The sequence below is a fragment of the Rhamphochromis sp. 'chilingali' genome (genome assembly GCF_963969265.1).
Source record: "Rhamphochromis sp. 'chilingali' genome assembly, chromosome: 18".
NCBI lineage: Eukaryota > Metazoa > Chordata > Actinopteri > Cichliformes > Cichlidae > Rhamphochromis > Rhamphochromis sp. 'chilingali'.
In genome coordinates, this window is record NC_137945.1 from 13117477 (window position 1) to 13143981 (window position 26505).

At 42.0% G+C, this 26505-nt stretch overlaps 1 protein-coding gene and 1 long non-coding RNA gene across 2 annotated transcripts in view; both read right to left on the bottom strand.

Annotated features, from left to right (window-relative positions):
- Positions 1 to 17648, bottom strand: part of LOC308386086 — a 37600-nt gene extending 19952 nt beyond the window's left edge. The window contains exon 1 of the long non-coding RNA XR_013969715.1: positions 17529 to 17648. This is a non-coding gene — a long non-coding RNA (uncharacterized lncRNA). The remainder of the gene's footprint in view (positions 1 to 17528) is intronic.
- A 745-nt stretch (positions 17649 to 18393) lies between these two features.
- On the bottom strand, positions 18394 to 21258 carry myca (MYC proto-oncogene, bHLH transcription factor a). The gene is made up of 3 exons (XM_080865570.1): positions 20871 to 21258; positions 19791 to 20515; positions 18394 to 19456 (listed from the first exon to the last, which is right to left on the bottom strand). The coding sequence occupies exons 2-3, from the start codon at positions 20479 to 20481 to the stop codon at positions 18828 to 18830; spliced, it is 1320 nt and encodes a 439-aa protein (XP_080721696.1). The 5' UTR covers positions 20482 to 20515; positions 20871 to 21258; the 3' UTR covers positions 18394 to 18827.
- Positions 21259 to 26505: the final 5247 nt, after the last annotated feature.

The window sequence follows — 26505 nt, forward strand, 5'->3', positions numbered from 1 at the left end:
ACACACAGAAATCGTGGATATTTGATGCTTGCATGAGAAAATCCTCAAAACGGTCCATGAGCAGACGAGGGGACGGCTTCCCTGAATTAAACGAACCCCTTCTAAGTTTCAATCAGTAATTTGAGAACAAACAAAAACTGTTTGTTTCAGATTCCCACATGTGAATATTTGCTCTTCCTTTGAGCTTTGAGTCTCATTTTAAATATTTTATTTATTACCTGAAAGCAAATATTAAAAAATGTGTAATTTGTGGCCTTCATTTTCATAACCCATTATTAACCCCACTCAGGCTATGTGATATCATTAGATAGCTTATTGTGATCCAAACATAATCAGTTTACCAGCATATGTGATGGAAGCGGCAGTAAATCCTTCTTTTTAATGAGCAGGAGTCAATGATTTTTATATTCATATTCAGGGTGAGCGCTTGACTATTCTGTGCCCAAGGCACAACTAGGATTTATCCATTTTTTTTCCCCCACTTACCCAATTCAGGGTCGCAGGGGGGTTGAAGCCTGTCTCAGCTGTCATAGGGTGAGAGCAGAGTACACACTGGACATGCTGCCAGCCAATCGCAGCACTACACTAGGATTTAATATGTCTTAATTAATGTGTTAAAGTGTTCCCCATTATGAGGGATTTTATTGTTTGTCTATTTTGTGCTCTACAAGTGTAAGATATGCAGTGCCTGCTATTTCAGTGTTAACTGATACTTTAAATAAGATAAATACTTTACTGATACTTTAAATATCTTATTGTTTATCATTTCATGTAGAACATGATAAGGCAGTCATGATGATGGTGGTTATAAGCAGAGCTGGCAGATCATCACTGAACCTCTGAATGTTAATATGACATTCATCGATCACTTCCAGTAACTAAAAGGCATCAGTGGTAACTGAATGGCATTTCAGATCAGTGCACCCCGACAATCAGTCAAGCCAGTATTAGCAGCTGGCAGTTCAATTCATTTTTATTTACGTAGCGCCAAATCACAACCGAAGGTGCTTTATATTGTAAGGTAAAGAAACCCAGACAATCAGACAACCACATTTAACCACATTTAACCTCCTAAGACCCAAACTCTTCCACGGCATTTTAATTTCTCTTTGATATTTGGCCATATTGGGGCCCGATGAATGTAAAAACAAAGAATTACAAGATTGATTTTTTTTTACCTTATTTTTGTTTTTAAGAAAAATGAGAGCCACATATGAGGATATTCGTTTAAAATTTTGATAGAACAGTAGCAGTGTAATGTCCTCGTAAGTGAATATCAGGCCGTTGTAGAGCAACATTGAGTATTTTGGTCTAAATAACCCAAAATGTGATGTCCACATATGTGGACGGCAGGTCCTAGGAGGTTAAGGAAAAACTTGGTGACAGTGGGAAGGAAAAACTCCACTTTAACAGGAAGAAACCTCCAGCAGGACAATAGCAAACTATCATCTTTTCAAACTACTGGAACTTCTGAGCTTCTTCAGTTATAGAAAAGTGGTAAAAACAGACACAATCGAACACTCGTGTCTTCGTCACAGCTGCAGCACCAACAGCAAAACATGCCATTTTACAAAAAATGAGATTTGCACAACCTCCAGAAACAGCAGCAAGCAACAAAGGACATGAACACATTGGTCAAATGACACTACTTGCGGGAAGAGACGGTCACTTGAAGAACTCCATTATAAATAAATGTGATATGGGAAAATACTTTAACATCAAATGTGGCAGGTACATGACATATTTCCTGCATCCATCTCCAGTAACAAAACTGCCTTTATAAAAGTTTCCTCTCATGTTTTTCAGAGTAGAGGTGTAACCTGTGGGGGAAGATAAGCTTTCCAAACCTTATGCTGAGGACAAAGTCAAAAAGCTTAAAAATTTTCTTTTGGTTTTGTTTCACTATTAATTCAACAAATGCAGTTTTTACATTTCGGTGACCTTTAAAACTGCAGATTTGACTCTCTTCCCATTCATTCAGACAGGCAGCTGTACATAACACTGTATTATAAGAACTAAAAGCATATGGACTTATATATTCCCTCTATGTTACTCATTATAAATGAGTGCTGCACCCGAAGTCTAACCTTGGCATAAAAAAACCCTGCATTCGAGGGTCTGTTTAACAACAACACACCAGCAGATATGTCATTCTGTCTGTGCGTCATGCTCCAGCAGAGTGAAGGCTGAAAAGGGAAAGAGGAAAACCTGCTGCAGTCAGACCCGAGGATATCGGACTAATGAGCCGTTGTTTTTAAGAGTATCTAGTATCTTCGTGAAGGTGGACAGGTTACAGAGGTCACCTGTAGGTTAGGTGGCTCTGCGCAGGAACCTGTTCACTGATTAAGATGAAGGATGCTGAGGACATAATACAGGAGAGGTGTAAACGAGCCAGGGGCCCTGGGGGGCCCATCTGTTGTGGGCAAATAAACAGGGAATGGGAAAACAGCGCTGTTCTTCCCCCCTTCGAGGCTCAGCAGACAGCTCCATTAATCAGGAGCAGGATGAGCCTGCTGTGAGCTCCAGTGACAAGTCAGCAGCAGCACAAAATCCCCTCCTGCTCCTCTCGCTGTATCTCCATTAGAGACGGGAGGTGTCAGCTGGCTGCCACTCCTGTTCCTCTGTAGTCACTATCAGTGTTTTCACAACTGTCCTCCAAGAATAACAGAAAAAAAAGCTAACCATGAGGAGCGTAACAATTTACAGGCTGTCATTAATCCCAACTAAAAATAAACATTTGTTTAAGGAGCTTCTTCCAATCCAGCCAAACAAATGACTGCAAACCCCACATTTATATAAGGTTTGACAGTGCTACAGTAACAAGTATGCATACACAAGAAATCAATTGACTGTAGTGTGATGTCCAGAAATTTTTCTATTAGTTTTTCTATTAATTACTGGAGCAAGATGAGTGTTGGTTCAGCTAGTTTCTACGAGTCATGCAGATGCACTTTAGGCCTGCTAGTAACAATTACTCATTTTTCCTATGAGATTTCATATTATTGTGAGAAATGTCAAACTATTGTTTCTCAGATACTTACAGCCTCGATTTAAATGGAGAACCAATGGTCAACAGTCCAAACCCCAACTATAATAAACATGTGACTAGAAACAGAAGCAAATGATACTGAGATGTGGCAGAATTTGGCATTTTTAGTTCACCGTAATAACATGAAAACATTGCAACAAGCTAGTTTGTGGAATATCTACAAGGAAAGAAATTTCACAATCAACTTTGTGGGGATAGGTTAATTGGTTAATCTAAATTGCCCATAGGTGTGAATGCGGGAGTGAGTGTGAATGGTTGTCTGTCTGTGGCTACGTCCACACTAATGCGCATCGTTTTCTCTTCGTTTTGGCCTCCCGTCTACACTGAGACGGCGTTTTCCTCAAGGAAAAAAGCTGCGTTTTGGAAACACTCTTGAAAACGAATACATTTCTGTCCCGTCGCAGTGTGGGTGCTCAAAATGCAGACTTTCTAAAACGATGACACATTTGATGCAGTCATGTGACCAATTAAACAAAGATAGCGGAGGGCATTATACAGCAGTTGTTTGTTTGCTCTCAATTTTGACAGCCCTAAAAATGATTAATATCAGTTTGTACATGCTCCAGATAGCTTTTCTTCAAATTCTTTAATTCTCACTCGCTTTTGCGCATGCACAGGACTGGAACGTAAGCGTTTTGGGCCGTTTCAATGTGGACGCACAACTCTGTGAAAACGACTGAAAACGCTAGTGTGGATGCGGAGCGTTTTCAGACGAAAACGCCGTTTTCAAATCTATCCAGGCACCATGTCAGGTTATTTTCAGTGAGACCACTAAAAGGTAGTTTGGAAATACACCAATCAAATTCATAAGAATGTGTTACAAGCATTTCTTTTTTTTCCTGGCTTTGCAGTCATTAAAGCCAAGACAGCAAGGATTTCCCCGTCTCCGCTTCAATCCTGTCACATTAGGGAATGCTGTGCAGCATTCTGGCATCCGAGAGGCCTTTAAATGATTATTCAAATCTGACTCGTTAGTATTTCATCTTCTCACCGCCACCACTAACGCTCAGACTTCTGTAACGCTGTGCTATTTCCAGCTTGAACACGGCCTTGGCCCCAGTTGGCAAACACGTCTCCTGCATCTCTAGAAGTAAGATAAGACGTGTCCCCTCAACACAGCTTCAGTAGGGAGAGGGGGAGGGGAAGAGAGGGGTGAGAGGGTGCAGGCGGAGATAGTGGAAAGATGGAGGTGCACTTTAATAGTATGATTCAGCAGAGGTATCAATTCCCACAGATGGCAGGCTGGCTCCTATTGACTTACATAGGAGGGGAGTAAAGAGGCAATCAAAACCACCCCAGGGACGGACAGTCAGCACATCAAAAGGGAGCCGGATCACAGTGCCTGAGGCTCCCCATCAGACCTGAGTGGGAAATAAGGTGAATGTGCTTGAAAATACCACAAAATTCAGTCTACAGGTTTCATTTAAAGGCCATGCTTATTGATAAAACCTTTAAATGTCACGGAAAACACTAACTTCGACGGAAGTTAGCTACTACCTTGCCTCAAGCCTTCACCAACTCCGAGTGATCGTCCAGACTGACAGCTGGAGATCCTGAGCGACAACCTGTCTCGAAAGGTAGTGAAGACGAGGTGTCAGAGTCCTGTCACACCTAAGTGCAGTGTGCGAGCCCCAGACGTGCTTGTGCTTGTTACTGGAGACTGGCAGCTTTCACCCTGGCTTTAAAAAAACACCAGCGTGTGAGAAAGGTGTTTCCACGTAAAGCTAAAAAGCCTGCCGCTCCTCTCACCTCTTTACTAAAACAACTTTTCATTTGGCGAAGCACACGTTGACAGTACGCAGGCTAGCGACACTGCGGGAGTGAAACTACATTAACCTTCTGCGAGGACTTTTAGTCAGTCTAATGAGTGTTGCCAGGCAGACAGCAGCTGACCTCCAACCCCTGATGAGCAAGTGATGGAGAGAGTTGGCACTGGCAAGACACCATAAATATTTCATTAGCAGTGCTTTAATGATCATTAAACTGCACCGTGAACTCAACACGTGTTACACCGCCCGCTCCTCTGTGTCATAAATGGATGTCAAAGCTGGATGCTGTAATCTGATTGGCTTTTCATTGCTGTGGGAAATAAAACATCTGTACAGCATGAGGATGTTTAAGTTGCAAAGGGCATGGATCAGCATATAAAACTGCATTTTGGTATTTTTTCGCCTTTCAGTAAGACAACAGAGAGAAATAGAGCACAGTGATGTTTTACACCAACTGCTTACCACATGATTATCCAGAAAATACTTCATATAGAATAAATAAGCTGAAACCACAACGAGCGTAGCTATTACGTTCTTTTATGTTAATTTGCAGGAAAAAAACTCTACAGTCATTCATCTGGTCTGAGTTCTTTCCACATGCAAATGTATATTGACCGCAATCATTACCCAGCCTAGGTGCATTTAATGTTTTTCCGTGTGCCAGACGTTATAAGCTGCTGTTCCTCTAAGGCTTATAACACCTGCAAAGCAAAGCCATGCATTCTGGCCATCTCATGGAAATGTCTCAGGAAGATCTGCTCTGACAGTGAGCACCAAAGCCACCTACTTTAATATCAAAGATGAAAGAAAGAAAATTGAATGTGTGGGCTGCTATTAACAAGTTTACAATAATGTGAGTAAATGATAATGCTGTTGAGATGTACAGTGCAACCATCAGTGAGCTTTATGATGGTCAATAATGAGGCTACAGGCAGTCATTTTACTGAAAAATAAGGTTATAAGTCCCTGACTATTCCAACCTGAGAGACAACACACCATTGTTCAGCTGCAATGCTGTCATATTATGTGATAATATGCAACTGCACATTTGTGGCTTTCTATATTGTGGTATTTTTGCACTTGTTACCTTTTAACACCATCTGCTTCTGCTTGTGATCCCTTGAAGTGTATTATTTTAAGCTCATTTCAGACACTGGACACATACCATTCCTGTCTCCATAAGTGTGTTTAAATTTCTGTCATAAATTTATATTTACTTTAATGTTCTTCATGTCTTCAATTGCAAACCCACTAAAGTAATTGAGAAAGCCAATTCATCTGCAGGTATTTGCCAAAAATAAAAAGACTGTTAACAATGGCTCAAGCGGTGCTTGATGTTTAGTTCTCTTTGGCACTTTCACTATGAGCACGCAGTTAAAGACAGTGTTTGGTCATAATGGCTTGCACCACTATATTGGCACAAACACCTCATACCAACTGTCAGGCACGGTGGTGGAGGGGTGATAATTTTGGCTTGTTTTATAGCCACAGGACACCTTGCAGTCATTGAGTTGAACATGAACTCCTCTGTATCCCAAAGTATTTTAGAGTCATATCTGAAGCCACCCGTCTGACAGCTGAAGCTTAGCAGTAACAGATCCAAAGCACAGTGAAAAATCTCCAACATAATTGCTGAAAAAGAAACGACTCAAGGCACTGCAATGGGCAGACCGCAACCTGACGGACGTCCATGTTAAAAGAGCTGTCCATAAATGAATGCCTGCAAACCTCAATGAACTGAAGCAACGCTGTGAAGAAGTGGGCCAAAATTCCCCCAAAGTGATGTGAGAAAGTCATGAAGTCATATAGAAAGCCATTACTTCAACTCACTGCTGCTAAATGTGCTCCTAACAAGTTACTGAAAACGGAGGTGTACTTAGTTTTTCACAGGGAGTCCTGTGAAAGGCTTCTTTATCACAGGTCTCTGTGTGGGCTGGAGTCAGTGATAACTACCCCCTCTCCTTCCACACAGACTCAAAGAAAGACCTATCTTCTGCACTGTAAAAAAAAGTGAATATGATTTTAAACAAATGTGTTAGTCTTACTACACAATAGCAGCAAAATTGTTAAAGTAAAATGGTTTTGTGCCTTTTATTGTTGTTTAGGGCACTCTTACAAACCTTCAAGGTGAACCAAGGAATTTGCATGAGAAACATGCGACATGGTAATTTTGTCTTTGCCTACATCTTAATGGAACCATTTGATATGTAAATATTACTGGATCCCCCAGAAACTACTGCTGGATGGCCCGTTTGCCTGCAGTGAGCTCTGGTGCCAGATGGAGGGGGTCTACAAAGTATGTAGTACGGTGGGTCTGTGGGCCACTCTTTGGGTCTCAGTGCTTTTGTTGGCCTGAATGCAAAGTTACACCATACAAAGAGCTGAGGTGAAACCAAATGCTAAAAACAATGAAAAGTGAGCACTGGAGTCCCCGAGTGCTTTTCATGCTTTATTTTTGATCTGTTCCGGCCCACTTGCCAACCACCCTCCAAACGCTCACGTAATCTGCTTCTAGCAAAACACAGTCAGGATTTTGTACGACTGCACTGGAGCGTTTCTGTCCAACCATAATTGTGTATGTGAACAGACACATTTGAGAGACAATAAAACCGTTTTACTTAAAAGCAACCCGGAAGCCGAGGTGTTCAGGTACTGTGCTGAGTGGCTCAGCTTGTTTCTTTTCTGAAGTGATAAAATACTTTACAACAAAATAAATAAGCTTTAAATAATCTGGGACTGAAGCTTTTAAGAACTTGGGTTAAGGCCACCAACAGCGGCTCCTTGTGCTTATGACAATACTGCTAAGACATGCCCGATTACTCATTTTATTTGACACGAGCGTCACCAGAACGCATGTGGACTTCAGCTTTAAATACTACAAGCAAACAAAAGGTGTCTATTCGTCTCCCGCTCCACCTCGCCTCTGTCAGCTCAACAAAGGAATTCTGAAAGCGGCTCATTAAATGTGTAGGCATGTTTCCTTTCAAACGCAAGACCTTCCACAGCACAGTGGCAGGACACATAAACACAGAATGTAGGTCAGTCAAACAGTTTGCGTCTGTTCTCTCCCTCCACGCCTGAGGTAAGCTGACAGCAAAACCAAACACATTGTTTGCCGAGTGTGACTCATCTCTCCAGGAGAACCTGGGAAAGTGGAACAAGGTTCACCTCCTGCTCCCTGAAGTTGCTCCCCGCACTACAGTTGCTGAACGTCTACCTGTCGATGTGACTGACAGCAGCCAAGGTTCCCAGGACCTCCTGGGTGTGTTTACATCCGTGTATCATTTAGGGGCATAAACGATGTCGGGTGCTAGCGTTGAGAGGAGAAATCAGAAAGAGAGGTGTGTCATGGGGGGAAAAAAACATTCAGTGACTCACACACATTAAAAAAAAGCAGTAAGTTGAGTTTTCTGTTTGATATAAAAGCTGCAGCTGCAAGAGTCTGGCGTCTGTGCCAAAGCTTCAATGAAACTCTGAAATGTGTAGAAAACAAAAAAACTTTTCAGTCTTTTAAGGGACTTTTTAAATAAACTCCTGGAATTCATGGTGGAGTTCAAGAGTTGAAAGATGAAGTAGGTCCTAACTGGATATGCTGCTTTAATACTAGAAAGTATTTAAAAAATTTGAAGCCTTTTATTTAAACATTTAAATATGAGTGGGCAGAAGCTGAAAGCAATTGCTTTAAAGTAAGAAGTGTTTCCGGAGGCAAGAGCGTTAAGCAGTTTTCTCAAATATTTTCACATGACATGGACTAATTATGCTGAGGAATAAGTATTGTTCTGGTGGGAAGAAATGTTGATAATAAAAGATACATATGTGTACATAAGTGAATACTGTAAACAGAGTTGACACAAAGAATAAAGCCTAGATTAAAGTATAAAAAAACAGGCGTAGCCACTAGTGTGAGAACTTAGTTAACAAGCTACGTGCATAGACTTTATGAGGGCATGCACAGACACACATATAAATAAAAGAAATACACAAATAAATGTAAAAAACAAACAAACAAACAAACAAACACTTTCACTCACCGAAACTGGACCACACACTATATGAATAAACATTTAGCATAACTAACTGTTAGCAGTCAAAAAAGGCAGAAGGCACCAAAAGCTGTATTAGTTCAGGAGCAGAGCAGGAAGGTAGGTGGTTCCATCCGCACCTCACTCAATCTGCACATCAGAGTGCTTTTGGAAGCATCTGAACCTCGTGCAATCCATCAGAGTTTAACAGTGTGTGTGCTATCATTAGAAAGCATGTATTTATGTGTATGGATAATGAGGCGTGTAGTAAAAACAATGCTTTGACTGTTTAGTTGGAGTAGAAAAGCTCCATATAAGTACCAGTGGCTCAGTGCTGCAGAAAACAGACGTTCTGATGGTGGAGATCTTAATAATTAATAATAATTCAGTGTCCAGACTAAAACTCCCATATTTTTTTTAAATATTACTACAATTTAAATAATGTATTTATATTTATATTAATCTAAATAAGACTACTAAAGCCTTTAAATAAATATGGTGTGGTGCACCCCATGCCCCCCCTTTAGACTCGGCTCTGCTTTTTGCAGGTATCACTGCAGTAGAAAAAGTGTGACGGCTTTCAGAAAACTGCCAAACTACATTGACAGTTCTGCATATATACATCTTTATTTTAACTTCTATAGCTTTACTGAAAGTGTAAAACAAACGGTGGTGGATGGGAGCACGTGAAAAGTAATTTTTCCTTCACGTTGGAGCTCGTTGTACAGGTGGTGGATTGTTGAAGGCCTGCTGTCAGCCTTTTCCCAATGCAAGTTTTGATGGCAATTACAGTAACGAACGCATCCCTGGATGCTAGAAAAAACATTTTCTTTTACTCCACCTGAGCTCACCTTCCCAGTAACAGCTCCACCTTTTAGCTCTTTACTACATATGTGCAGACGCCACTGTTGCTCTTCTGTTATCAGTCTTTTTGTGGAGACATGTGGTGGCTCCTAAATACGCTTATTGCAGGTCTGTTTTTTAGTCAAAAAATTTGGGTGAAGCGGTCATGTTTACATGGTGACAACTGAATGCTACAGAGTCGTGGATTAAACGCAGCGTCAAAGCAAAGAATTTGCATCGAGGATTTTGTGTAATTGAGTTATTCGGTGAATCGTTGCAACCGTAGAGGACTGACTCAGTTTTAGAACCAGCCTTAAACCTTTTTCTTGCCCAAAATGGAATAAATTTCTACTTTTGCAGCCAATTATTTAAAAAGTAAAAAAGTGTATGGGACAGTTTTAAAACCAGAGGTCAGATGTGAGTTTCTTTAACTGTGGATGAAACGGCTCATCAGTGTGACTGATTGCAACACAGGGTCTGAATGCAGGGAGATTTTAACGCATCTGAACACTGATTGGTGAGTCCTTGGACTTTCCATTGAGGATAATTCCTCTTAAACATAAGAAACACAGATACAACTTTAAATCAGTCCTACATAAGTAAGCGTCTCCTCTGTCATGTCACTGGTATTTTTGGTATCTAGGTTACAACTCTGCAGCCAGGGTCATTAATCAAAACTCCGGCACCAAGAAATCCAGGTTGATGCCCCCGTTAACAAAAGATTATCAACACCAGTATTCAGGAGCACAAGATGGCATCTTCAAATTGCTTATTTTGGTATTCCAAAAGCCAAACCCCCCACAGATTTAACGTTAAAGACAAAATAAAACAGCACATATGCAACATTTTTAAATCAGACTAGCTGAAATCACTGAATATTTGCTTGGTTTATTAAAATATCCTCATAAGGAACATCCATAAGCTTCCATGCTTAATATTATATTCAGATCTCATGTAATCATCCATCCAGGTCACAGGAGGGCTGCAGTCCATCCCAACTACCTACTAGTCCACACAGAGCTATCAGATCTATGGTGTGACATGTTAGAAATGGGAGCACAGCTAACAACCAGAGATAATAAGATCAGCAAGTAAAGTATATAGTTGTATGTTCTGTGTCTATAAAGCCAGTAGACTTAACTTTAAATCCTGCCCTCTTCTTGGCCCCCTGTGTGGAACATCGAACTCTTGTGGGAGAACGAGCTCTAATCCAGCCGGTCCGTCCTGCTTTGATGAGGACTGCTGTAAACAAAGCAGCGCATGACAATACTCGCCGCACTCTGCTACAGCATGCATTCATGTCCTCTGCGTGTAGAAATACAAAGGCTGACCGGCTACGGTATTCAGCAGCTTGTTTTCCATCTGAATGTGGGTTGAAGAGCAGCTCGAAAAGCTACACTGTGACAAAGGAAGACACTTTTGGTGAACTGAGAGGAGGCTGGAATCTGTTTGACTTGGATCATGTTGCGTTCTAAAACTTTTCATTTTAGAAATGTATATTTTACAAGCATAGTCGATGACATCACTTCCTAGAGTGACCAATACTGTTACATAACAGCCAGACACAGCAGAAAGCACCCCACAACACTCCTTTCTAAGGACACTGACCTCAAATCTGCCAGCAACAGTAAAATTATTAAGAAGATGACCAATAAACTACTATCGATGTGGTAAAACTTTGTACTTATCTGGATAAAACTGTAGTGACCCTGGTGGATCTATGTTTTGTATATATTATGTTGTGTCATGGCTCAAATCACAGAAGAATGTGCAGAGCACGGACGTAAGAGTACGTTTTCTGTATGTTTGCTATAAGTTTTCAGTCTGGTCAGTTCAGCATGACTAAAACCGGACCTCCTTTTTACTATAACGTCTCAGTCACAGAGTATGTGTCAGCGTAAAGACAGGAAAGCTGTGTCCTTGTCATTTGCAAGAATTAACGGTGTAATTGTTGAAACCAGCTCCCGGTTTGGATTTCAGACACAGACACTCTCTGCTTTTAAAATTAGGCTTAAAACTTTCCTTTTTGAGAAGGCTTATAGTTAGGGCTGGATCAGGTGACCCTCAATCCTTCCGGAGTTATGCTGCAATAGATTTAGGCTCCTGAGGGACTTCCCATGAACCTTTATATCTTTAAGACATTTCTGCAGCTTAACTAATTGGTGTGTGTTATCTGACTTCATGGACAGATAACTGGGTATAATCTGCATAGTAATGAAAATGTATGCTATAACTTCGAATGATTACTGCCTAAGGGAAACATCTATAATATAAACAGAAAAGGTCCTAGCATGGAACCCTGTGGAACTCCATAATTAACCTTAGTGTGTGAAGAAGACTCCATTTACCACTGCAACACTGTACTTTTAATTCAGTGAGCTAATGACCATACTCTGAAGAATCCAGCTGTCTTTAATTTGATAATTTACAAAATGGACTTTATGTTTATTTAGAAAGACCTAAAACTAGTAACTGAATCCATAAAGTAATCATGAAAGTATTCACTGAGGTCACAGAGAAAGGGAGCCACAATGGCCATTTCCCATAAACGTCTATACAAGAGCAACTCTCCTTCTTGCAATCTGAGGAGTGGCCCTTCTGTTTGACATTAAAATAACTCGGTTTAAAGAACTTCTATGTTGGCTTCATTTTCCCCGGATGCCACTTCCATCTTTTATATACAGAGAAGGATAGTGTGTCAATGTGTCAGTGCGCCCCAGGGCAGCTGTGGCTACAATGTAGCTTGCTATTGCCAGTGTGTGAATAGGTGAATGACTGAATGTAGTGTAAAGCGCTTTGGGGTCCTATGGACTAGAAAAGCGCTATACAAATGCAGGCCATTTGCCATTTAAGGATAAGCTGCAACGCAGTAAAAAACACAGAAATGAAATGATATTATAATGATAGCTTAGCCACCTCAACTATGCTGACAAATATTAAAAATAGGTGCAACAAATACCAATGAGGCATCATTGTTCATTGAGAAGTCCATGTGAACACACAATTAATATCACCAAGCAATAACTAACAACTAATGGAAGGAAACTCATGCTATCTCATTACATTTGGATGAGTAATGGCTCCACATTACTGAAAAAATGTGGTCTGAAAACACTGTTCTTGGCACCACTGATAACGTCAGTAAGATGGCTAAATTGCTTACTATTTTACAGTTAGATGGATGCTGCATCTAGTGCCTGACTCATATTTCTCATCAACATATTTCTAAACAGTCTCGGTTCCTATCAAAACACACTGACAACACAGAAAGAGAAAATGCAAACAGGGCTGCACACTCCCAAAGAGGAAGGTGATGTCATCTGATAATAACCATGCCGTTAAGTGAGAGAAAAGCCGAATCTGGCAGCAAAGTAAAGTTTTCAGGAGAATCAGCTGCTTTACTTTAATCTGTTCCAGTTTCCAAGACTGAAAAACACAGATTACATAACAGCAGACCTCTGTGCATCCCTGGGCCTCTAAGTATGTGTGCAGTTGCTGCAGTGGAGTTTGGCTCACTTTGAATTTGGCTGGAAATCACACAGGTCTCCAAGTTACAGTCCAACACACACACCGTTTACTGCAAAACAGCTCCAGTGAGAGGTACAAGGTCTCAGTGTGTCAGACAAGCCAAGAGCTGATGTAATTATAGCAATGCAAATGAAATTCCATTCCTTACTCGAGGAATAGGAAATATTTTTGAATCTGACTTCCTCAGGGTGATACTCATATTCGACAGAAATCACATCTTTTAAAACAAATGTCAGCAGCTACGTTTCATGTTTCTGAGGCTGGATCTTTATATATATATATTACAGCAGATACATTTCCTAGACAGTTCATTAGGTACGACTTGCTAGTAGCAGGTTGGACCCACTTTTGCTGTCAGAACTGCCTTCTTCATCCAAAAAGCTTCGTCAGATTCTGGTCCATGTTGACATGATGGCATCGCAAAGTTGCAACAGATTTGTCGGCTGCACATTCATGATGCAAATCTCCTGCTGCACCACATACCAAAGGTGGTGTAATGGATTGAGATCTGGTGACTATGGAGGTTATTTGAGGACAGTGAACTCACTGTAATGTTCAAGAAAGCAACTTTACTCAGTGTGTCAAGAAAATATCTCCCACACCATTACACCAGCAGCAGCAACGTGAACTGTTGATACAAGTCAGGGTAGATCCATGATTTTATGTGATTTACATTAAATTCTGACCCTCCCATCCTAACACTGCAGCATCATTTTTCCAGTCTTTTATTGTCCCATTTTGAGCCCTTGTTAAATCTAAACTCTTAGCTGACAGTGGCATCTATTGTGGTCTTCTGCTGCTGTAGCCCATCTGCTTCAATGATCGACATTTTCTGCATTCAGAGATGCTCTTCTGCAGCTCCAATCAGTCTGCCCATTCTCCTCATGGAGATTGTCTCTTTAGATGTTTGTCTTAACAAGGAGCTTGGAAAGAAAAGCGGCTGGACTTTTTTAAGTTTCCTGAAGATGTTTCACCGCTCATCTGAGAAGCTTCTTCAGTTCTAAGATCAAATGGTGGAGAGTTCCAGATATTTGAGCAATAGTGGGAGTTGCCCCTTAAGAGGGTCTTTGGCTCATTATTAATCATGTGCCTCATCGCATGAGTTTTGGGTGAAACCAGTGTGAGACCCCATCATATGACTGATCATGCTGATGCAAGATGTGAGTGGATCTAAAAACTGGGCTGTAGATGGCAGACAGCTGGTGTCATAAGCAACCTGTTCAAGGCTGATTGTTCACAGTGGACATAGATGACTTCTTTCAACCTTCTTTTAGGCCATCTTACTTCTCTTGGTCTTATAACTAAAGAGGTTTCTCAGATGAGAGGTCAAACTTCTTCAGGAAACTTAAGCCCCTTTTCCATTAGTACCTACTCAGATCGACTCGTTTTCCATTACAATCTAGTACCACCTAATGTGCGTGGTCGGCAACGCGGCCGAGCGTCCCGTGACTTAATTAGTATGCAACATGAATGCTAGAACAAAGGTGGACATCGAGGGGACGATATACCTGCTGTTCAGTCTGCGGCATTTCGTCAAACCTCGCTGCTGTTTTTTGTAGACATTTCCTCGCTGCCCGGTTTAAAAAATGGCAGTTTTTATTTTTGTGAACTCATTGAGGGCTGCTACTGACCAGCCAATCTGTGGCTTGCAATTGGCATTGGTGGTAGTCTGATGACGTCATATTTTAGTACCTGCTCACAACGCTTTGGAACCCGGCTGTGCAGGTATTAATTTAGTACCTGGTACCCAGTAATATGACCTAATGGAAAAACCCTAAAAACTGTGTGTTAAGAGATATATTCTAAAACACTTCTTCAGCAGAGAATCAGAGAGGAGAAACACACAGATTTTCTTGCTAGCAAGGGCAGTCACCAGGACTCACACACCAAAAGTGAGGTTCAGAGACTAACCAAATGAGAGACTGCCCCGGTCTTTATTTATACCTCAGTGGGTGCTTGTTCCTTACATTGGAATGTGTGTGTGTGTGTGTGTGTGTGTGTGTGTGTGTGTGTGTATGTGTGTGTGTGTGTGTGTGTGTGTGTGTGTGTGTGTGTGTGTGTGTGTGTGTGTGTGTGTGTCAGAGTGTGACCCCATAAACGACTTCCCTTAACCTGCTGGTCTGGAAAATCCAACAGTTCATCTATATGTAAAAAAGCACTTAGACTAAAACTGACATAGCTACGTTAATCCTACCGTAAAACAATAAGACAAGGTACGACCTTTTCCATGCTCCTAGGATGTGGGGGTGAATGCCAGAACACCCTGGAATGTTACAGACCTCCTAGGATGAGACATTCTTTCAATATGCCACCAACTATATACTTCTAAACACAAGTGATTACATGCAGTATTCTACCATATGCAAACTTATATCATTAAAAGATTATACTGACTACTAAGTACAATTTTCCATTGACACTGTAGCAAGTCAATCTGAGTAGGTTCTAATAGAAAAGGGGCTTTAAACAAGTCCCACCACTTTTCTTTCCATGTTGCTTGGATTACCATGACTTGGATGGCTGAGAACCCAGACAGACACAAGCAGCTGAACCGGTGTGGCTTATTATATACAGCCCACTCCCACCCAGGTATGAATGATTGGTTGACTATTCGAAACATAAATGCTAATGTTTGGGTTTTTTTTACTCCCACTACTTTATTACTATCTATTCTTAAACATTAGTACTCTCTGAGCTTTATTACACTATAACTTCACAATCTTTATCATTATTAGGCAGGTTAGAGAATACAAGACTTTGTGATGAAACTGAGTTAAGGAAGGCCTTTTTTTCCTGTTAAACCTACTGTGTTGTATTTTAAAGGAAAATAAAATCTCAGTAGTGCTTTAAATAATGGATTTCTACAGATAGAGGACAGTCAGAAAGTTCAGGCAGCAGCCCTCGGTAGGCAGCCCCTAAGTTGGCCAATCAGAAAACTGTTGGATTTTAAGGAGTTTGTTTCAGATGGAGCGTTCAGTGATGAGCTTGTAAAGGGCTAATAGGAGATAGACAAGGGTTTTTCTGAACTGAAAATAAAAAGTGACTCTTTGTGACTCCAAAGAATGAAAATGAGTGCAACAGGTGTCCTTTAAGACAAGTGTAGCCTTATTACAAACGTTTAAGAGTCATATTCTTTAACTCAAGGATAGACTGTTGCAGAGTTAAGCCAGCAGTGTTGTGAAATTTCTGAAACACCACATCTGTGTGATCCAGTTTAAACACTGTGAGCCATTTGAATCCTCACACACCCACTAGGCATCATTTTTGTGATACGCAGGTGAAAAGGCATCAGGGTTTTAATAAAACTGGGCTAAACCTCAACGTCTGTGCGTGTGGCAGATTCGAACTGCACGCTGAAATACAGCCACAGGAACGTGGCTTAAAATGGCCGTTATTTTTAACCAAGGCAGGACAAATACTCATGAAATCTAGCCTACTTTTACCCCGTTTCACACCAAAACCATGCCATGGGCGCCGATTCCCAAAGCATAACACACAGAAATTATACGAGGACCTTTATTCTAACAGGGATGTGGTGTTTTTCTGGACAGCAGCAGGGTGAGTGCATGAGATCTTCAACACCCCAACACACAGCCCTGCCCACTCAGGAAAGCCCACACAATGAATCCACACTAATCCCATCTTTTGTGGTCCTCCCTATGTCTCAGCGTGGCTGCACCTCATGCCTCAGACATGCTGCTCCACCATCACAGCCTAAAACTGCCTTTATGTGCAGTCACAAACAGGAACATAAACAATACGGCTCAGAAACTTCTCCACTTGATGCACAAAACAGCCCCTAAATCCAGGACCCCCCACGCCTATATACATGAAGCAATCACAGACGCCTTTTGTTGTCCTTCATAACAACTGTACCATCAAACTGACAGCAAACATAAAGCCACGCAGGAAGCAAGCACTCCATGGAGAATAAAGGCTCACAAGTACAAAACCTGAGCTGAAGCAAACAAGGTAAACAAAGCATGTGATCAGTGTGGTCACCTGAAACAACAATAGACTCACAGAACACGTGCTTCAAACATCCCACAGCCCCAAAACTGCAGGAGTTGGACAGATAATAGAAAAACCAGACGAAAATAACACTTGTGCAGAGAACAATAGTTTTTGTTTTTGTCCCATTAATAGCAAATTAAAACCTCCAGAAATCCCGTTCGCCTTTAAATTAAGTTTTCACAAGACAGGCTGAACCATGAATGACATTTACTTTCTTCTATTATCACACCTAAATTCAAAAAATAACAATAAGCATTTAATATATAAAAGCAGAGATGGACGCAGGGCGCGGGGAGCTCTTACCGGGCTGCTCGGGCTGCTTCTTTAATTCACTTTATATTCCGTTTTCCCGACAGTCGCTCGCGCGTCTCTCAGATACAAATCTCAAACCTCACTTCCATGTGCTCGCGACCAGGACCACGCGCTCAGAGGTGGAGGGGGGGGAGCGCTCGGGATACGGCGTGTGTGACGTCACGTCGAGTCTGGAAAGCCGCTCGAGACAACAGTGGAACAGGTGGGGTTTTACCACGGTCTAACTAGATAAATTTCACCTCGTTATTCATTTATTCCAACGTAGACAGTTCATATTACATTTAAATATAAAGATATAACGTATATTTATATCTATATATTAATTATCTGTGGTTTTAGATTATAAACGAGCTTTCGAGTTCCCGTGCTACACTTTTATTAGTGTGCTACTTTAAGAAATGTGATCGCAGATGCGCTGTTTAATGCACCAGCCCTCATCTAAAAGACAGCTTCACTATACCTGCGTTTAAACATGACATGCAGCTTCCCACCTTTCTGTGCACTTCCACAAGCATCCAGGACTCGTATTAAGGAGCTGAGGTGGCTTCTTCTAAGTATGAAGAGGAATTCCCTCTTTTCTGCACAAAACACGTGATCAACGTTGTTTTTTTTTTAAAAACCATTTATGCAGATTTCACTTAAAATTCACTGCAGCAGGACTTTTACACAGCGTGTACTCTTATTTAGGTTTTGACCCTTACCTTCCATCAGTCAGAGGAAGAGGAGTGACTCAAAGTTTTATAAGCTCAGATAAGTTTTCTACCCAACCACTCACTTTCTAATGTATTCATGTGGACGCCCCCTACTCAGGTGTGGCTGAGTGGCTAGTCATGGTGGTGAAGAATGAGAGACAAGCTCAAGAAACAGGTTTTTGTTTTATATTTGAAAAAGAATCTATGAACATAATGAAAAAAACAAAAACAGTGGGTCTGAACATCCAGACAATCGCAATCCAAAAATACATTTTCTTAGGAAATATTAATTATGTACAAAAAAAAAAAAACAAGAAAAAAAACAACAACATAAAAATCCATATTTTAAGTTCAGGCTTTCAACAGTGTGAGCCACATTTTTAAACATTTTATTAATAAAATAAAACTTTTAAATATCTTCATCAGATGAGGCAGTTTTTTTCTTCTTACATTGTAATCAAACCAGATTCCAAAACAACTTAATCCATTTTGCATCTGCATGCAGCAACAACTGTACACACCCAACCCCCCCCCCAACCCCCAAGTAATGAACTTTTATTTTGAGAAAAAAATAAAAAAAAAGTTTATGATTCAAAGTTTAAGCACGGCAACCCTGCAGGTGTGCGAGTCTCTGCTTTAACTGTTCGCTTCTCCTCCTCAGCTGCTCTTTCAGAGAGAGGAGTCTCTGTTCGTCCGACTGCATGCTGTAGATGCACTCCGTGGCCTTCTTCAGGATGACCACCTTGGCCGCCTTCTCGTTGTTGGCCACCTCGGGGATCTCGTCCCGCAGAGCGAAGAAGCTCAGCTTCAGCTCGTTCCTCCTTTGGCGCTCCAGCACGTTATGAGTCCTTCTCTTGTCGTAGTCCTCCGTGTCCGACGTTCGCGGGCTGGAACACTTGCGGTTGCTGCTGATCTGTTTGAGGACCCTGCTGTGGCTGCTGGCACCTCCACCGCTGCTCTCCAGCTTCAGCCTCTTGACAGCCGGCTGCTCGTGCCTCATGGATGGATGGGCGGCGTAATTATGCTGGTGGGTGGAGACGTGGCACCTCTTCAGCACGAGTGGGCTGGGGTGCCTGGTCTCCAGCGGGCTGGAGTCGCACCGTTTCACCACCTGCCTCTTTTCCACAGTGACCACGTCGATTTCCTCCTCTTCCTCCTGTTCGTCCTCTTCTTCTTCTTCCTCCTCCTCCTCCTCCTCCTCCTCATCACCACCTTCATCCTCTTCCTCTGCAAAAGAGCAAAAACAACATAGTCACACACTCTGCTGCCACATCCTCCTCTAAAAGCATCTCTGCAGTCCGTTCAGGCTTTCCCTCTCTGCCACATCAGTTGATTGCTTAACATGCAGCCATTCCCTCCAGCTAATCTCACAGCAGTCTACTGCATGACATGGGGTGGAAGTGGCAGCAGGATCCACCTTCCTGCCTGCAATTCGTGTGAATGAAAAGCAAGAATGTGCCTCATTTCAGTCATGTCATGCATGTCCCCGCCAACAGAAAGAAAATCCCTAATTGCACTGAGGGGTGTGCCTCCCCAGGCATATATATATATAAGAGCTCACCTGAATCGCTACAACTGCTGCTGCTCCCGCTGCTGTTAGGCGGCGTGTCTAGTCCCAAATCCTTGCTAGGCGGGGTCCCTGCGCTCTGCTTGGGCGTCTCGGCTACGGGATACGGGAAAACCACCGAGGGGTCGATGCACTCCGACGCAGACGTGTTCAGGTCTTGCAGGTAGCTGCTGTTCAGCTTCCACGCAGGAAGAGCCGCAGTAGCGGCGGCGGCAGCCGCGGCGGCAGCAGCCGCGGGGCCGGCGAGCTCTGCGCCGTCACCGGCCGCAGACTCCTTCCGGGCGGCGTGCAGGGAGGCGAGCCGCTCGGACACCACCTTCTTCAGCTTGGCGGCGGCGGAAAAGCCGCTCCACATGCAGTCCTGGATGATGATGGACTTGAGGAAGGTCTGGGAGTAGTCGGAGTCGCAGATGATGCTCTGGTTGACCACGTCATCCCCGAGGAACTCTGTCACCATCTCCAGCTGATCCGCGATGGAAAGGTCGAGGCTGGACAGGGACGGCCGGCGGCTCGGGGAGAGGGGAGGGGTCGGCAGCAGTTCAAATTTCTTCCAGATGTCTTCGCTGGGTGCCGGAGGCTGAAACTGCTGAGGGTAGAAATCCTCCTCCTCGTCGTCGTAGTAGAAATAGGGCTGCAGGTAGTCGTAGTCGTAGTTCTTACTCGCCAAACTTGGATTCCGCGGCATGGTGCGTTTGGTTTCGTCTCTCCTCACGGCGAGGCTGGCGAAAACAGAACGGAGCGATTAGTCGATTCACAGCAGAGAGCAGACAGCGTGACCCTGCCCGCAACACCGAGTGTAAGCAACCGCTTCATGGTCAACTCCCTCCAAAAAAAAAAAAAAAAAAAAAAAAAAAAAAGACAACATCGACACCTCCCCCCCCCCCTCTCTCTCTCTCTCTCTGTGCACGCCTTGCATGCATGCATGCACCACTGCTGCAGGTGCTTAACCGGGATTGTAATTTAAATAATGCAAGAGACGGAGTGAGGAAAAAAATTAATAAATCACACTTTCACTGAACTGTTCCAGTCATCATACTCATACCGAAGCTCCACAAACCCACTCCCCACCCTTACCTTTCAGATTTTCAACTGTAGGCGAAAGACGGGAGCAAAAAAAAGCGAGCCGAGTGGCGCAAAAAGAGGAGGAAAATGTAAAAAAACGAGGGAGCAGCAAAGTTATTCCAGTGCGGCAGTGACAGTAAATCCTTCCACAGAGGCGGTACGGCGGCTGTCTGTCAGCCTGCGGGTGAAGCATGCATGTGAAGTTAAAAGGCTGCAGATGCGAGCCGGCAAGAGCGACGCGCACTCTGTCATCAGCACAGTCAGAATCGCAGCTGAGAGTTGAGCACCGCGCGATAAAGTAAACCGCATCTCGCACTCTCTCTGTCTGTATCCATCCGCGAGAGCGTTCCTACTACAACACAACACACAGCACCCCCGATATCAGCCTCTGCCCATCAGCGCAATTATTCAGCCGTTTGCGTCAAGTAAAAATCGCGTGCGTCCAAAGTACGCCGTGGATGCATCTTTGCATATTTTCTGCCCTCTTTCTCTGAGATGGGTCTATTTTTTTTTTTGCAAGTGGGAGGGGTCAGAGTGGAGTAGAGTAGTGCTTTCATTGACTGCATAGAGAAAATACTAATGCATGTAGTAGTGGCAGATAATTGGGCTGAGTTATTTTACTACTACTGCGCCAGAAATATACGCAAACACTGAGCGTCATAGCGCACACACGGCAATCCCTAAATAATCACTCCACAGATCCGGATTACGGCCTTACACTATATTATATTGTTTAAAAAACAAAACAATACATAACAGCAGGAATCCTTTTTTAAACTGTAAATGTGCAATAATGTGTAAAAATGAGGCAAGTGCCGCGTACTTTTGCGCAGTTTGTGCCTTTTGATTTCGCAATAAAAGCTCACAGGTGCAGCAGGAGCTGCAGACACTGACAGCTCTGAACCGGTTCAAACAGCTGATTACAACATGGACTCGGTGAAGAATTAAAATCTTGGAGTTCGAGTTAATACACACAGACTCACAGAGAAAATGTCCAATACAAATCCTGCAGACTGCGTAATGCAGCGCTGAGTTTGGACAGATTGGCACCAATTAACAACAGGAAGGAAGCAATTAAAGGAATCAGATGGATGGATCTATCCCGTTGTAACAGGAGCTGTCGATGGAGATTAACGGGCTTAGAGCGCCCTCTGCTGTTTGAAGCGTTGCAGGAGCAGACAGCAGCTAGGTGGGTGGAAGGTTACAGATTGAGACAGGTGACCACAAACCTCACAAATCCTGCAATCATGCGTGAACAAAGATTTTTTTTTTATGAATTGAAAGGGAAAAAAACAGGGTCGAGTGAGTTAAACTATAAAAGGGTCAGGGACAAAATAGCCCAATTCAGTGGGTTGGTGCAGATCTTTATTGGGGTTAGTGGGTCACTTCATTGAAAAATAGAGTCGTGGAGAAGCAGTAAATGGCACATTTAATTAGCAATGCACTGTGTTTGACGAAGTCGGTTGCAATTTGATATTTAATTTAACCAGCTCCTGCCATTCTGACAAAGTTAATTGGTTAAAAATGCTCAGTAGGCTTTTCCACCCTCTTTCTCTCTTACTGTTGTCAGACATCCTGCTAAACAAATTGCTAAAGCAATGAGTTGGACTCAAGCAGAGTGTGTATTTCATTACGCATGACATGACAGACATTAAGAAGCATTGTAAAACACGAGGCTGTGGACACAAGCAGCAATTATAGGAAACGACAAAAGCATAAACGGTGAAGGAGTTTTGTGCTTGAAAATTCAATCATTTAAATTGAATTACATGGTGCAATTTGCACTTTTTAAAAACACACTTTTATCAATCCAGGACAGCAGCTCTGAGTGTGTTACTGCTGCAAACGGCCCTTTTACTCTTTTTTAAACACTTCTTATATAACAGAGTCCTGTTGGTTATAACATAAAAGACCTCTTTAATGAAAACGATCTGTGATTATGTGTTTAGTGACATCATCACTGCAGCTTTTTCCCCTTCATAACAAATTATTTTCAGTTTGTTTGAAATCAGTCGGGGCCGTGGAGCTGAAACGTCTGGACTGAATTCTGAGCGTTTCGTTTTGATCTAAGTTACACTTAACTAATTAAACACTTCGCCATGGACGCTGTGTCACTGTGAGGCCTTACATTTAAATGAATAGATAACCCCGCAGCATCACTTACACGAGTATACTTTTTCCTTTTTCATTAAATAATGTATAAGAAACCACATAAGCAAAGACAAAGGAGACAAGAGGAGGGGGAAAGCAAAGAAAATCCCCAAGTTGAAACTACACCCTCCGTCCTTCCCTTCATACTCATTCCTTCATCCGTTCTCTCACGCCTCTCCTTTCCCCGCTGTGGGATGCTTGTGGAGGATAGCGATCATAACCACCAGGTTCAGGCGTTATGGTCGTGGCGTTTATCGGCTCCGGATGTTTCTTGTGTTACCGTGTTTGAGAGCGCCTGCATGGAGACACAGAGGGAAGCTTTGAGAGCGGCTGGAATGGTTTCCTGTGATAAGTGAAAGCTCAGGAGAGGTTTTGATTGTGTGTGTGTGCGTGTGTGTGTTTTCTTTCTGGTTAAACTTCCTCCATGGACTCTGACTGACATGGAATAACCTGCAGAGGATCGAGGGCAGAGAATCCAATCTAGTTTGGCTTTGGTAAACTGATAAACAGACTCAAACATCTGACATGAGTTTTTAGAGATATGCACAATTTTTCATTGTCTACTCTAAAAAATGAAATGGCAACTCACAAACTCAGCTGTTTAAATCTTAAAAGTAAAATACAATTAATTATAATTATATGTTTAAAAAAAAAAAAAGCCAACGCAGGTAGTCCCATTGCTTTAAGAGGACATGATTAAGTTCAGCTTAAACACAAACGAAGATTATGCAGAAGGTCATGTTCAATTGAAAATGTTTAAATTCACCTTATGTCATTCTTTTTTAAATATCCTTTTCTAAACCTGAATATCAGGTTTAAATATTAAACGCTTAAATCAGACACATAACTAAAATGGTAAATAGACCGATTCTTAAATAGCGTTTTTCTGCTCTACCTTAATTCCATCTATGCAACTTTTTTCTATGCCTAACTACTGCATATCTAACATTCACACAAAACCACCAACCACTATCCTTCCCATTAGTAGATGACCTGCTCTACCTTCTGAGCTACACCTGAATCCCTTCAAACTAGCACAACTGGCAAGAACCTGCAACACAAGCGTTACGTGTTTCAAATAACCGAAAAGGTTGTCTGCCTAGGGGAAATTACAGTGAGGCTCTTAGCTATAGCTTACTCCAACACTTCAAGTCATTTACGGTCGTACTACCACTCTGCTACCTTAAATACAAAAACAATGCCTGACGGTTCTTGTTTATTATACCAATAAATACTACGCTTACAGCAATGCCGCTTAATGCTTTCTCATTGATATCGCATCAAAATCCTACCAACAGTAACATGACCAGGGGCTTTTATTGACACCATGTGAATTAAGCTAGCAGTAACTCATTTTTAAACTCAATCAAAGTATACAAAGAAACACATAAAAACTAATAAACTACTTCTTCATCATCTCCAGCTGCAAAAGGTTGATATAAAAAAATCGCTTTTCCCCAAAAAGAGTCTGAATTTGAGGATGGCAGGTCTGCCAGGTCCAGGCCTAGTTTTCTGAAAGTGAGGTGGTTATGTTAATCTGAATCTGGAGTATTTTTTAGCCTTAACATCTCATACTATTACTTTAATACTAAGAAATCTGCCTATTTTTAGTATAAAAAACTAATAAGTTATTGTAATGTCACCATAAAACAAAATAGATGTAATGTAAACAACATCAGCCCATTTTGAGCTTAAGTGGACTAAACTGGTCAAACTGGTGACTATAACCTTAAGTGGCTTAAGGACAATAATGCATCTCAGTTTTTCTACGTTACAAAGAAACTAAACTTAAGGAAATGGAGCCATAACACTGCAGATGAAGTGCTAACAGCTCATCATCATCCCTGTGCCTGCACCGTTTGTCTCCAGCTTGCTCACACAGACCAAACACATGCACATTATGGTGACTGGCCATAGGTGTGGATGTGGGCCTGAATGCTTGCATGATTTATGCTGTAATAGTTTGTCACCTCACTTCACAGATATTACATAAATCCAAACCTAAATTCTCAGGTAAGCACTTTAGATGTGGTATAAATATGGGTTCTTTTGTGCATCTGTCTTTGTATAAATGTTGGTTTCTTGGGGTATCATCTCTGCAATATAATGGCTAATATCTGGGGAATCACTGCCTTTAGATCCTGAATTGTGTTTACTAGTATCTATTATCTGTGAGCAAACATCAAGCAGAATTTATAGAGGTCACCTTAAGCCAGGAAATACACTGCAACAGCACAGAAGTTGTACTCCTTTAGAAAAAAATCACAAAGTTCTCCCCAATAAAACAACAAATAAAAGATATCACAACAGTGTAAAGCAAAATGCTACTTAAACAACAATTTAATTAAACGCTTGTCTATAAAAAATGTCTTCAGCTTCTTTTTACAAGAGTCACTGGTGTCTTTACAGTGTGGAGACCGTGGAAGAGATGTCCACAAGCCCAATCCCCACGCGTTTTAAAGGTACGACCTTAGACGGTGTTACCTGATCTTAAAAATCTTAATAGCTTAATAAATATAGCAACAAAAAAAAAAAAATAGAATAGCAAACATTAGATGGCATTAAGTGGCTCTCTATAAAACAGTGTGAAGCGTAGTGGACAGTGCAGTAAGGAATCATAATGTGTGTTCACATGTTGTGAGAGTGCAGGGCTGACATACAAGATGACTCTGTGTCGCATTATAGAGTTACTGCATGAGGTATGAAAGCTTTCCTCTATCTGTCCTCGTATCTGTTAGCCAAGGTGCTTTCTGGTGACCTGTCCAGTAAGTGGGACAGTGGGTGGTCAGGATTATCCATGATGGATGACAGTTTGTTCAGTAACCTCATCTCCAAAAGTGCCCGTTGTGCAGCCAGTCACAGAGCCAGCCTCCCTGATGAATTTATTCAGTCCAATGCTGCCCTCCCAGAAATTTCTCATATTTTCATATGATTTCTCTTTTATGTACTCAGAGTGAAAAAAAATATGCTTCTTCAATTCTTCCAGTGGCCAGGTTATTTATTTATTCATCTATCTGGTTATATTTGATCTATTGTATCAGAGTTAGCATAAAGCTAATTTGCACCTACAGTCCCTTGGGAGGTTACATGCAAAAGATCACAAAAATAACGCACGGAAAGTCAATGATAGAACAACTGCACGGCCATAAGCCTCGAACAACAAAAAACAGCCATCGATGTTTACGAGTCTGTGAGTCTTTGAGCAAATATTTCAGTCTGTTTTTAAAGCTGGGGAGCCCTGGGTCTATTAGATATACAGTCTAGTATAAGTGGAGGTGTCTGCGGCTCAGGTGCTAGCCACAGACGCCTCATTTACTCTAACTGTTGAATTAATCGTGAGAACTGGTCTCCTTCTTGTGACCCACATCCTGCTCTTCTGGGCTTACCTCATTTCTGATCTGCTCACTCTCACGTGCAGCGCGTTCAGCAGAGGCGGGGATGTTGACATCTGTGTGGAGTTTAAGCTTTGATGGAAACTTGGAGCATTTCCTTTAGT

Bases quoted from the DNA above. Each gene is read 5' to 3' on its own strand.
- myca (XM_080865570.1), bottom strand. From the start codon at position 20,481: ATGCCGCGGAATCCAAGTTTGGCGAGTAAGAACTACGACTACGACTAC. The intron at 19,457-19,790 runs GTGAGCTCTTAT...GCTCTTTTGCAG, and splicing joins CAGCAGTTGTAGCGATTCAG to AGGAAGAGGATGAAGGTGGT.